This window comes from Pipra filicauda, unplaced genomic scaffold (assembly GCF_003945595.2).
Source record: "Pipra filicauda isolate LSUMZ 115617 unplaced genomic scaffold, ASM394559v2 scaffold870_size62742_pilon, whole genome shotgun sequence".
Lineage (NCBI taxonomy): Eukaryota > Metazoa > Chordata > Aves > Passeriformes > Pipridae > Pipra > Pipra filicauda.
In genome coordinates, this window is record NW_024105054.1 from 22,301 (window position 1) to 34,521 (window position 12,221).

Below are 12,221 nucleotides of genomic sequence, written 5' to 3' on the forward strand. Positions count from 1 at the left end.
ACCCAGGGCAAGGCGAACCCTCCAGACCCCCCTTTTTGCCCCCTCCCGCTCCCCGAGCCCCGGCAGCACCGAGCGGATCCCACCTGCGCCTGGACCGCCGAAGACGGCCGGCTCCGCCCCCCCCGCGTGGCGGCTCTGTTTACATGGGGAACACGGGAGGGGCGGAGGGACGAGGAGGAACACGGGGCTGACCCAGGGATGCGGCGCGATGAGCGATCGGGCTGCGCGGGTCCGGCGCTGAGACCCGGTGAGAGCCACCGGGGGCGGCCACTTCACCCCCAGTGCCCGCCAGAGCCCGCTTCCCAGGACGACCAGCACCCCCCGGCCCAGGGCAGGGCGAGCCCTCCAGACCCCACTTTTCGCCCACACCCACTCCCCGAGCCCCGGCAGCACCGAGCGGATCCCACCTGCGTCTGGACCTCCGAGGACGGCCGGCTCCGCCGGCTCCGCCCCCCCGCCGGCTCCGCCCCCCCGCCGGCTCCGCCCCCCGCCGGCTCCGCCCCCCGCCGGCTCCGCCCCCCCCGCCGGCCTCCGCCCCCCAGCCGGATCCGCACCCACGCCGCTTCCGCGCCCCCCCGCAGGCTCCGCCCCCGCCGGCTCCGCCCCCCGCCGCTCCGCCCCCCCCGCCGGCTCCGCCCCCGCCGGCCTCCCCCGCCACCCCCCGACGGCTCCCGCCCCCCCTCCGGCTCCGGCCCAACCCCGCCGGCTCCGCCCCCCGCCGGCTCCGCCCCCCGCCGGCTCCGCCCCCCCGCCGGCTCCGCCCCCCCGCCGGCTCCGCCCCCCTCCGCCGGCGCCGGCCGGCTCCAGAGGGGACACGGGAGGGGCGGGGGGACGACGAGGAACACGGGGACACGGCGCTGACCCAGGGATGCGGCGCGATGAGCGATCGGGCTACGCGGGGCCGGCGCTGAGACCCGGTGAGAGCCACCGGGGGCCACCGATCGAAACACTTCACCCCCAGCGCCCGCCAGAGCCCCCTCCCCAGCACCGCCGGCACTCCCCTTTTTCGCCCCCTCCCGCTCCCCGAGCCCCGGCAGCACCGAGCGCATCCCACCTGCGCCTGGACCACACGCGCTCTCCTTCTCCCTTCTCCCTTCTTCTTCTCCTTCTCCTTCTCCTCTCCCTTCTCCTCCTTCTTCTCCGCCGCCTCTTCCCCCCCGCGTTTGGGTACCTGCCGTTCAGTGCTGGCGGGCGGGTGTAACAGGAGCCGTTCCCGGGACGGCCCCCTCACACCGAGGGGGTGGTGGCGGCTGCGGCACCGGGCGAGAGGAGAGGAGGGACTTCGGACCACACAGAGCTTTTTGCCAGTCCAATTTGGGGGAGGCGGAGGGGGCCTGGCGGGCTGGGGGGTCCCCGGACCGGCAGGAGGGCGGGTGGGACAGTCCTGCTCGGAGGGTCGTGGGTGAGCGAATCTCCCCGGGAATACCCCTGGGACTGTGTGTAGGTGGCTCAGGAAAAGTAGGGAGTGAAAGGCTTGCCCTAATCATTTTAGTGGGGCAGAAGCTTGTGTGCCCTTATGAGGTTGTGAGCTGTGCTGGTGGAGGTACGTGCCCTTCCTAATAACCCCCAGTGCCTCCCAGTATCCCCCAGATCCTCCCAGCGTGCCCTGGTGCCCTCCAAGTGCCCAACAATACTCCCTAGTGCCTCCCAGCCCAGATCCAGTGTTCCCCAGTGCCCACCAGTCTTTTCCCATTCCCCCCCTGTGCCCTCTAATGCTCCCTGATGCTCCCCAATGCCTCCCAGTACCTGCTGGGGGGCAAGGGAGGGAAATGAGGTCCCCCGGGATGTGTTTTCCCTGGGATGGAACACAGGAAGGGAAGGGGCTGTTGGTGCTGACCAGGACGTGAGGGACAGCAGTGGGGTCGTACAAACTTTAATACAAATGAGTAAAAAAGGAGAAGAAGAGAGAAGCACAGCGGCAGCACTGATACAGTAACTCTGCTGAGGCCACAATCAGGACATCCCAGGTTCACATTCATTGATTCAAGTAGCATTCAGCAATGGAAAAATACTTCACACGCGCACATTCAGGCACTCTAGTGCTTGAATACAGTGCATGTAGTGTAAACAGAGTATAAATATAAAGTAAATATAAATAGAGAATGAGGAAGACTTCTGGAGAAAGAAACCCCTAGTCCACAAAGGCACACGTCCACTTCCACATCATGTCCCTGCAGGTTCACCTCCTTGAGACCAGCTACTGAGGTGACAATGACAAAAGGCACCGAGGTTCCTGAGGTTGTGCTGAGATGTGTCACAAAGCAAATGTTCATCTGTGGAAGGACATCCCTGGGCTAGTGGAAGAAGGAAAGCTGTGAGTCTTCAGGATGGAGAAGGTCCTTTCTCCCTCACTTCCATTACAGGTGGGGTTGGGGTTTGCTGCAGAGATACGCCCGCTCTGTTGAACAGTCCTCACTCCTGAGTTTATGGTCCGCCAGGTACACACACTCTGAATTGCCAAGGACCTCCAGCCTGCAATGAGGAGCAGAGACAGCGCTGTTACAGGGCAGGGCTGTTAACAGGACAGGTCGTCTCTGCCCATTCCCCCAGCAGATGAGGAGACAAGCGCTGCCCAGGAGGGACAGTCCCAGCAGCCTCATCCCCCCCATCCCCTGCCCGTCCCCCCGGGACTCACGAGGAGTTGTAGCTGCTGCCGTCCACCCACTGAAACCTCTCGCCCCGTCTCCGCAGCCCGAGCCAGTAATCCAGGTTGCCATTGAGGCGGAAGACGTGGTCCTGAGAGGGAGAGAGGAGGTGGTCCTGGGAGGGAGAGAGGAGCGGGCAGTGAGAGCTGCCCCGGGCCAGGAACCCCCCTCAGCCTCCCCTCTGCCACCCACACACCCCCCAGAGCCCCTCACTCACCATTTCCTTGTCACTGAGCACGGCCAGGGAGGCCCCGAGCTTGGAGCACCGATTCTGAGCCTCGTCCCAAGTCCTCTCACCCTTCAAGAGGTAGTAACAGACGCTGTTGTACCTGATCCCAGGCCTCAAGAGAAGGCACAAAGCATGGATCCTTAGGTGTAACTAGAATCTCTCCATGACTTTTTCCTGGAGAGAGAAAGGGAGAACGTCTGAGGATTCCCCTCCACAGGGAGCAGGGAGCCCAGTCCTGTGCCCAGAGCTGCCTCTGTGCTGAGGCAGCTGCTCCTTCCTTACCTGACAGCACAGCCACGGCCACCACCAAAGCCACGTTCAGAAGCACAGACAACACCAGGAATGCAGTCAGCACTTGGTGGGATGTGAACCAATTGACTAGAGCTGGAAAGAGCCACTGGCTGTGAGGACGGAGCTGTCCTGAGCAGGCCCAGCCCTCACATCCCCCCCAGCCAACACCAGAGCAGCCAGAAGTGTCGGCACCAGCCACTGACGGGGCCGAGAGGCCTCTTCCATGCACCTGGAGCAGCCTCACACTTGCCAGCCCTGCCCTGGTGGGGCAACACTGTCCCCTCTCTACAGGACACAGGTGGCCCTGCACTCACCCTGACATTTCCCGAGGATCATTTTGTGTATATTCCTTTTTTCTGTTCTGTCCCGGAGACTCAGGGACGCCTCTGCATTCCTACCATTCCAGTTGCTTCCACTCTCCATATCTTGAATCACTGCAAAGTTAGAAGAGGGACAAGTTGCAACTTGAACCTGAGGCATCGCTGGGGGTGAAAAAAACCCTCTTTGAGTGCAGATTTAACAGGAGCACTGTGTCAGATTGTAGAGAATACATCGAGAACAGTCCAGAGAGGGGGATTGTGCCCAGGGGCTCCTGCCCGGCCAGTTCGGAGCCCAGGGACACTGAGCGCTGACAATGAGTCACTGCACGCCAACTATGCCAAGGACTGGAAAGAAAAGCAGCAGCGCGGTGGCTCCAGCCACGGGAGGGCAGGATCGGATCTGTCATTCAATCCAAGAATGGTTTGGGACGGGAGGGACCTTCAAGCCCATCCCATCCCCCCGCTGCCCCGGACACCTCGCAGCAGCCCCGGTGGCTCCAAGCCCGGTCCCACCTGGCCGGGAACACTCCCGGGGACGGGGCAGCCAACTCTGTCCGACCGGGAGGCACCGGGACGATCCCCGACGGGGGCGCACGGTTGGGTACAGGGACAGCCCCGCCGGCCCGATCGGTGGCTCCCCCCGCTCCCCTCTCCCCGACCCCGCGGCCGATGCGGCGCGATGAGCGATCGGGCTGCGCGGGGCCGGCGCTGAGACCCGGTGAGAGCCACGGGGGGCGGCCTCTCGAAACACTTCACCCCCGGCGCCCGCCAGAGCCCGCTCCCAGCACCGCCGACATCCTCTACCCAAGGCAGGGCGAACCCTCCAGACCCCACTTTTCGCCCCCTCCCGCTCTCCGAGCCCCGGCAGCACCGAGCGGATCCCACCTGCGCCTGGACAACACCTCGTGGCGGGAGAGGGCTGTCCCGCCCTCCGCCGGCGTGGGCGGCCGAGCCCGCTCCCAGCACCGCCGACATCCTCCACCCAGGGCAGGGCGAACCCTCCAGATCCCCCTTTTCGCCCCCTCCCGCTCCCCGAGCCCCGGCAGGACCGAGCGCATCCCACCTGCGCCTGGACCGCCCGCGCCCCGCGCCCTTCCCGCCCGGCTCCGCCTCCGCCGGCGGTTTCGCCTCTACCTCCGCCGGTGGGTCGCTCCACAGGGGGAACACCGGAGAGGCGGGGGGACGAGGAGGAACAGGGGGACACGGGGGTGACCCAGGGATGCGGCGCGATGAACGATCGGGCTGCGCGGGGCCGGCGCTGAAGCTGCAGCGAGAGCCACCGGGGGCCACCGATCGAAACACTTCACCTCCAGTGCCCACCAGAGCCCCCTCCCAGCACCGCCGACATCCACCACCCAGGGCAGGGCGAACCCTCCAGACCTCCCTTTTCGCCCCCTCCTGCTCCCCGAGCCCCGGCGCTCCCATCCGCACCCGGAACACGCGCTCGCCGCCGCCGCCTCGATTTCTTGGCCACCGGAGCATTTTATTCTGACGGGCCCGTGACGTCGCCGAGGAAGGCGGGGACGAGGAAGAGGAGAGGTTGCACTGCACTGACCGCCCTCACAGCCGGGCACCTCCAGCGGGAAACGGTGCAGGAAAAGGGCAAGAGAAACACCCCTTTGTCTCCTTTGCGGCAGGACTGGGACACTTTTTGCTCCTCTCAGCCAATAAACCCTTTGTCGTGCAGGTTTGGGGACCTGCCGGAGCTGGATGAAGGGTGTGGGACCCTGAAAGGCAACCGCTTGGATGTTGATATCTGTGTCGGTGACCACAAGTTGGTTTGCCAAAAAGCCCCTTTCCAGCTCTCCTCGCCCATGGTTGGGAAGCTGGATGATGCCTCCACCTGACACACTCGGGCATGGACCTCGTGTGGTACAAAAAAAAATGTTATTACAATTTTTTCATGGTTTATCCACCTCATTACATCAGCAGTAAATTCCTGTTAGTGACTTTTCTCTATATCTACTTTTTAATTAAGCATTTACAGAGCAGGAGAAAAATACTCCCAAACAATTTCACACACACATGGATACATCTCACCATGTCTGCATTAAAGTTGCTGAGCTCCCCTTGAGATTCTCTCAGGGTCATATAATGTTGGTTCCTGATACTTAAGAGTTATTTTTATGCTTTTATATTACTATAGATAATAATAAGCCAAGCGGCTCCATCCCTGCTTTCCTGTGCAACCCTGTCCAGGCCATGGGCTGCAGCTTTTCCAGGAGTGTGCCCTGGGAGACAGTGTCCAAGGCTTTGCTGGAGGACCTTTCAAGGTCCCTCTGGATGCCAACCCCAGGGAAGGGCTGGAGAGGTGCCAGGGCAGGGTCAGGTTGGATCCCAGGAAAAGGTTCTTCCCCCAGAGACTGGTTGGGCACTGCCCAGACTCCCCAGGACAGTGGGCACAGCCCCAAGGCTGCCAGAGCTCCAGGAGGGTTTGGATGATCCTCTGGGGCACAGGGGGTGACTCCTGGGGATGGGCCTGGGCAGGGCTGAGGGTTGGACTCCATGATCCTTGTGAGGTGCTTTCCAATACAAGATATTCTGGGGTTCAGTGCAAATATCCCAGCCAGACAACTGGGATGTTCCCCCAGCAGTTCCAGTTGCAGTGCTGGGGTGGAGCTCCCTCATCTGGCCGGAGATGCAGAGTGAAAGTCCTAGAGAATTTTGAGGTATCTTAATTTCACATTCCAGAGTTCATAGTCATCGAGGCGGCTGCAGATCCAGTTCTTCTCCCTGTGGCACAGGGACGAGCTGATCCACCAGTCATCGAGGTACCCGCAGGGCCCCCCACCCCTCACCTCAAACCTGCAAATGCCAACGGGACCAGAGTCAGAAAGGGAAAAGGTAAAAAAGAAAACTCCCCCCCAAAAAATTAAGAAGAGCTGGGATTTCCTCTCCGGCAGAGAAGGGCTTTGGCTGGGGGGGGTCTCTAATTCTCTGATCAGGGTTGGGGGGCAGCGACCTCGGCCCATCCCAACCCCCCATGGAAAGCCAGGAGCTGCCTGGACACGGGGCAGGAGAAGGTGCCCATCCCAGGATGGGGCATCCCAGACTCCAGGAAATCCCTGGGGCCCACCCCGGGGCTCCAGCACGGACACAGGGACCCACCTGCCGTTCAAGGCCGTGCCATTGATCCACTCCCAGCCGTTATCCCTCATTCCCAGCCCGATCCAGTGGTTTGCTTCGCCTTTATAGCGCAGAAGGAAGGCCTGGAAGGCAAAGAAACGTTGGCTTTGGCCAGTCTTGCCTTCCCCACCTCCTCTTTCCCTCCTGTGTCCACCCCCAGCCAGACCTGGGGCTTTTCCCAAGGGCTTGGCTCCCGGCTCCAGCACTGGCAGCACTTTGGGGCCAGCCTGGGGGGTTTGGGGCTGGTTTTATCCTCTTGGTTTCCCCGTGTTTCCCACCCCGGTGCTGCTGCAGAGGCTCAAACCCATTCCTCACCAGTTCATCCCAGTCCTCACCAGTTCCTCCCAGTCCTCACCAGTTCCTCCCTGGTGCTGATGGTGGCCAGTGAAGCTCCCAGGGCCTCACACCTTGCCCGACCCGTGGTCCAGTTGCCCTCAGGCTCAGAAAAATGATAACATTTTCCTTGGAAACCAGGCCAGGTGTCTGGGCACACGTGGGAGAATTCCAGCTCAGGGAAAGGGGGTCTTGCACTGAGAACTGAAACACAGAAAGCTGAGTCAGACATGTGGGCAGCCCTGAAAAGCAGCAAAATGGGTTTGATTCCTTGGGGTTTTTTTCCAGCAGCTGGAAGAGGGAAACTGGGGATGATTCTCTTGGGAAAAAGTGTGACTGAGGGAGGAGCAGATGCCTGGAGCAAAGTGCAGGGAAAAAAGGGAGTCACCCACTTTGGGAGCCTCCTGGGATGCTGGGAATGCCCTGGCATCCTCCCATCTCCCAAAACGGAGGCGCCTGGCCCGGATCCTCCCCCAGGAGGTGCCTGGGTGGGACTCACCAGTCAGTGCCACGACCAGGCTCAAGGTGAGGATCCCCAGGAACACACTCAGAGCGAGGAGAACACGCACCTTGGGGGATGTTCTCTGGTCTGACTTGGTTCTATAGGACCCTGGGGCAGGAAAGAGCAGGGTGAGGATGGCCTGGCTCCTCTCCCCTCTGCTTTGCCCTCCTGTGCTGGACCCTCAGTCCATCCCCAGCCCCACCCAGGACAGGGACCCCTCTGGGGGCTCAGGAGGGCAGGAGAGCTGAGTGGGGTCCTTCAGAGGCACCAACGTGTGTTTGAGGTCCTGTAGACTGATCTTCAGCCTCCAGAGGTGAATTCCACAGTGTGGAATTCAGTGCAGCTGTGCCTGGGCTGCTCCACACCCACCCAAAGGCTCCATCCCCATCCCACTGGTGCCGCCCCGGAGCGAGATGCTCTTCCCACCCCCTGCCCTCCCCCAGAGCATTTGGGGTTTTCCCAGCATTACCCCATTTGCACTGTTCCTCTGGATCACTGCAGGTTTTCAGGGCTTCCTCTTGGCCTGAAGAATTTGGCTTTTGGGTTTCTTTCCCCATCCTTGCAGAGAAGCCTCAGGGCCCGGGGCTGTCGTTCCCTGGGCTCTGTGGGGTGGATGCACTCGGCAGCCTGGGGTGGAAGGAGAGGAGAGGCTGAGGGGACCTGCAGGGAGCTGAGACCTCCTGGGCCACAGCCCAGCCAGCCAGGACAGCCCCTGGGGGGCACTGACGCACAAGGTGAATCAGCCTCTGGCACGGGTGGTGGGTCACAAAGGACAGAGGGACAGGAAAAGAGAGGGGATTTGCAGGAGGAAAGCTCAAGGATGTGCTCAGATGCAGCATTTCCAGAGCAGTGAGAGGGTTAAATTGGTAGGAGAAAGAAACGAATATAGGATGAGGCAGAAGGGGTGGTGTTCCAGCACCCTTGGAGGTTTCCCAAGGACAAAGCCCAGACCTTATCCAAGCTCTGAGCTGGGTCTGAAGCTAAAACAAGTATGGCATGGCAATGACATGACTGGTGAAGGGTTTCCTATTTCAAAAACTAAAGTATCCCAGTCACAGTTTAAGATTACAGAAGCCCCAGTGCACAAAGTCAGCCCCCTCATTTCAAGCCAAAATTTCAGTCCTACTTTAATTTCTGCCTCACAATGTTGACTGTACAAATTCAACAAATTCCCCTAAAAGGACCCCCAAAGGTTCACGTTGTGAGACCCCCCCTGGTGCAGCCCGAGCTCCTGCCCAGGTTCAATCCCTCCCAAGCCCACCGTGGTTTCCTCCAGCTCCCCCCAAAATCACTGTTCATTCCACTCAACTGAAACAAATTAAAGTCCTTTCTGTCATATCATTATTTGCCTCTTTGCAGCACGTTTTGCTCAATTCTCTTCCCGAGAAGCAACTCTGTCAGCAACAAGGGGCTGAAAAAAACCCAACAAAATCACTGAAGAAGCAGCAAAAATGACAAACCAGCACAACCCCGCAGAAGACACTCAAACCAACCCCACGGTAGCAAAAGCCTCACTAAACCCAGCTGTAAAACTGTGACTTTTGGGGTTTATTCCCCCCTTCCCTTCAACGTGCTACGTTTAATTAATCAGGTGGTCATTGCAGCCCCCCCGGAGACAAGACCATGATGTGGGGGCTCAGCCCTGTCCCAGCCATGGCTCACTGTGGGCAGGGAGCACCCACCACCCCGAGTTTGGCAGCCCAGGAGCTGCTCTGGAGTACTCACCTCGCAGGGCAGCTCTCAGAGACTGGGATATCTCCCGGTAGGGTGTTTTTAGTCACAAACTAGCTTCAACCAGCTCCAGCAGCTTCTCAGTGTCGTTCCCAGGGCATCAGGAAATGTTGCTTCCCATTGGCTGCCGGGGCTCTCTGACGCTTCCCATTGGCTGCCGGGGGCTCTCCGACGCTTCCCATTGGCTGTTTTTCGATCCCCCCGCCCTGGCTCTGCCGTGCGGATGTGAAATGGGATATGTGTGACTCGCGGGTCTGGCTGCCCTCCTCGGCCGCCGCCGAGCTGGTCTGGCTGCCTTCTCCACCGCCGCGGGCTTTATCTTTCCTCGCCGTTTTACTGTTTATTGCCTTCCCGGGCCGCGTGCCCCGACCAGCGCCAACAGCCTCACCTGTTCCCCTCCTCCATCCCGGCTCTCGGAGCCTTGGAGCTCCCGGGGGTGACGAGGGAGCGATTATGTGAGGGCGACTCTGTGAGGGAGATTCTGTGAGGGAGATTCTGTGAGGACAGTTCTGTGAGGGCGTTTTGCCATCTTGGCTCCCTCAGGGCTCCTTCAGCCACCCCGGCACCCACAGACATTCCCTCGGGCCTTTCCCTGCCCAGCACGGGGCGAGCGGCCCCCGCAGCTCCCGCCCCGACCAGGACACAGGGATAGCCGTGGGGTCGTACAAACTTTAATGCAAATGGGTAAAAAAGGAGAAGAAGAGAGAAGCACAGCAGCAGCACTGATACAGTAACTCTGCTGAGGCCACAATCAGGACATTGTACATTCACATTCACAGTTTCTTATAGCTTTCAGCAAGGGAAAAATACTTCACATGTGCACATTCACCACTATAGTGCTTGAATATAGTGCATACAGTGTTATGGATGTAAACTCTTAGGGTGTAAATATAAAGTAAATATAACTAGAAGATGAGGAAGACTTCTGGAGAAAGAAACCCCTAGTCCACAAAGGCACAAATCCACTTTCACATCATGTCCCTGCAGGTTCACCTCCTTGAGACCAGCTACTGAGGTGACAATGACAAAAGGCACCGAGGTTACTGAGGTAGTGCTGAGAGGAAACCTCCCCCTGTCCCACTCCAGCGCTGCCCGGCGCCTGTGGCTCCGCTGCATCCCCCCCTCCTGAGTCCCCCTTTCCAGGGAGAAACAGATGGGGGGGATGGAGGGGATGGACAGGGGAAAACGGGACACTAGGGAAAAAAATTCCAACATCTCTCTTCAAACCCAGGACAATATTAAACAGGACCGGATCCCAACTGGATGCAGCTCCATTCCCACCACTCTCTGGGCCCAACATTCCAACCAGTTCCTAACCCAGCACAGAGGGCCCTGTCCAGGCCATGGGTTGCAGCTTTTCCAGGAATGTTGCCTGGGAGACAGTGTCCAAGGCTTTGCTGGAGGACTTTTCAAGGTCCCTCTGGATGCCGACCCCAGGGAAGGGCTGGAGCGGTGCCAGGGCAGGGTCAGGTTGGGTCTCAGGAAAAGATTTTTCCCTCAGAGACTGGTTGGGCACTGCCCAGGCTCCCCAGGTGGGCGACCTCGGGGTGGGGGAACACCTCCCTGGGACCCCCCTGTGCCAGCCTGGACGGCACCTTCAGGGAGCTGAGGAGGATCCTGTGCCCCCCGCGAGGTAACCCCCCACCCCTCGGGGGTCCCATCGATGCCCCCTCCCCAAACTTAAGCCAGGCTGGAGCCTCCCCCTGTCCTCCCACGGTGCCTCAGCGCGCCGGGGTCCGTCCGTCCGTCTGTCTGTCTGTCCCACAGAGGCCGAGGGGTGCAGGCTCTGCCCCGTGGGCTGGATGCTGGGCAGCACCAAGTGCTACTGGGTCTCGGAAAGGATGAACTCGTGGCACGGGAGCCGGGAGGACTGCGGGGCCCGCGGGGCCGCGATGGCGATGCCGTGGGACAAGGACGAGCTGGTGAAGGGACCAAGGGGACAGAGGGGCTGGAGGCACCCCAGGGGAGGGCGAAGGGCTCCCCAGAAGCCTGGGATCACACCCCTCATTCCCAAATTCCCCGCGGTGCCCGTGGCAGACCGGGGGGGAGGGACATGGGTCTGGCTCGGTCCCTGGGTGAGGACGGAGCCTATTTTGGGGGGACCATCCCCGGCCCGGCAGCGCCACCACTGCCCCTTTCCCCGGGCCAGGATTCCCTCAATGAGACCCTGAGGAAACCCACGCGCCACTTCTGGATCGGGCTCTCGGTGCCCGCGCCCGGGATGGGCTGGACGTGGGTGAACGGCTCCCGCCCGGACTGGAGCCGGTGAGGAGCGCTGGGGGGTCGGGGTGGGCACCCCCCTGTCCCCCGAGGGCCCCCCGGGGGTGACACGGGCCCCCTCCCGCACCCGCAGGTTCCCGCAGGACCTCGGGGAGGGTCCCGGAGCCTGCGGGGCGCTCAAGGGGGACAGGATCGACCCCCGCGCCTGCGACACGGGGCTGCAGTGGATCTGCCAGACGGAGTCCGCCCGGATCTGAGAGTCTCCATCGCACCCAAAACCCACCGTTAATGCGGGAAAAAATCCCGATTCCCGCGGGTTCGGCACCCACCGGCAGCTCCCGGGGCAGGGGCAGAACCGCGGCTGGAGAAAATCGCCCTGGGATGGGCGATGCGAGGGCGGCCGGGGTGCGAGGGAGGAGGAGAAATCGAACTACGGAAAGAATAAAAACTAAAAATAACTTGTAAAATTCACTTTGCGGGGGAGCCGGTGGCGAACCACCCCCCGATTCCCACCTCCCCCCGGTGCCCGAGGGCGGAGCGGACCTGCCTGTCCGTCGGGGCAGCTCTTTTAGGGACGCGGGGCAGGGGACGCTCCCCGGTGCCGCTCATCCCCCCTCACAGCGCTCGGTACCGCCGCGAGTGTCCCTCGGTGCCGCAGTTTCGGTCGCGGGTCTTTTATTGCCTTCTCTCTCTTTTTTTCCGTTCACCCCCCCCCGCCATCTCCCCGCCCCGGGGCCGCCCTTTCGCCGCCGCCGCTCCTCGCCCGCCCCTCGTCGCAGCGCTTCAGTGACAGGGGGTGGGTCCCACGAGCCAAGGCAGGGTCT

The 12,221-nt window shown here is 61.3% G+C and overlaps 3 protein-coding genes across 4 annotated transcripts; 1 reads left to right on the forward strand and 2 right to left on the reverse strand.

The window, feature by feature from the left end:
• Positions 1-1,869: 1,869 nt before the first annotated feature.
• LOC114003866 (early activation antigen CD69-like) lies at positions 1,870-4,139 on the reverse strand. 2 transcript variants are annotated; one of them, XM_039390801.1, is made up of 4 exons: positions 3,480-4,139; positions 2,863-2,986; positions 2,636-2,760; positions 1,870-2,472 (listed from the first exon to the last, which is right to left on the reverse strand). In XM_039390801.1, the coding sequence occupies exons 1-4, from the start codon at positions 3,485-3,487 to the stop codon at positions 2,358-2,360; spliced, it is 372 nt and encodes a 123-aa protein (XP_039246735.1). In that variant the 5' UTR covers positions 3,488-4,139; the 3' UTR covers positions 1,870-2,357. The 2 variants fall into 2 exon arrangements, with proteins under 2 accessions (XP_039246735.1, XP_039246736.1); XM_039390802.1 differs by having other exon boundaries at positions 1,873-2,472; positions 2,636-2,736; positions 3,480-4,118.
• Positions 4,140-6,139: 2,000 nt separating this feature from the next.
• Positions 6,140-7,176, reverse strand: LOC114003856 (C-type lectin domain family 2 member D-like). The gene is made up of 3 exons (XM_039390792.1): positions 6,967-7,176; positions 6,594-6,694; positions 6,140-6,290 (listed from the first exon to the last, which is right to left on the reverse strand). The coding sequence occupies exons 1-3, from the start codon at positions 7,174-7,176 to the stop codon at positions 6,140-6,142; spliced, it is 462 nt and encodes a 153-aa protein (XP_039246726.1).
• A 3,568-nt stretch (positions 7,177-10,744) lies between these two features.
• On the forward strand, positions 10,745-11,864 carry LOC114000544 (killer cell lectin-like receptor subfamily B member 1C). The gene is made up of 4 exons (XM_027744912.2): positions 10,745-10,810; positions 10,945-11,099; positions 11,327-11,442; positions 11,531-11,864. Exons 2-4 carry the CDS (start codon positions 10,980-10,982, stop codon positions 11,652-11,654), a joined length of 360 nt encoding a protein of 119 aa, XP_027600713.1. The 5' UTR covers positions 10,745-10,810; positions 10,945-10,979; the 3' UTR covers positions 11,655-11,864.
• Positions 11,865-12,221: the final 357 nt, after the last annotated feature.

Coding starts and splice junctions, on each gene's coding strand:
- LOC114003866 (XM_039390801.1), bottom strand. Junction 2,761..2,862: donor TGCTCAGTGACAAGGAAATG/GTGAGTGAGGGG, acceptor TCTCCCTCCCAG/GACCACCTCCTCTCTCCCTC. Junction 2,473..2,635: donor GGCAGCAGCTACAACTCCTC/GTGAGTCCCGGG, acceptor TCCTCATTGCAG/GCTGGAGGTCCTTGGCAATT.
- LOC114003856 (XM_039390792.1), bottom strand. CDS start 7,176: ATGTCTGACTCAGCTTTCTGTGTTTCAGTTCTCAGTGCAAGACCCCCT. Junction 6,695..6,966: donor TCAGCACCAGGGAGGAACTG/GTGAGGACTGGG, acceptor TTTGCCTTCCAG/GCCTTCCTTCTGCGCTATAA. Junction 6,291..6,593: donor GGCACGGCCTTGAACGGCAG/GTGGGTCCCTGT, acceptor TGGCATTTGCAG/GTTTGAGGTGAGGGGTGGGG.
- LOC114000544 (XM_027744912.2), top strand. CDS start 10,980: ATGCTGGGCAGCACCAAGTGCTACTGGGTCTCGGAAAGGATGAACTCG. Junction 11,100..11,326: donor CGTGGGACAAGGACGAGCTG/GTGAAGGGACCA, acceptor TCCCCGGGCCAG/GATTCCCTCAATGAGACCCT. Junction 11,443..11,530: donor TCCCGCCCGGACTGGAGCCG/GTGAGGAGCGCT, acceptor CCGCACCCGCAG/GTTCCCGCAGGACCTCGGGG.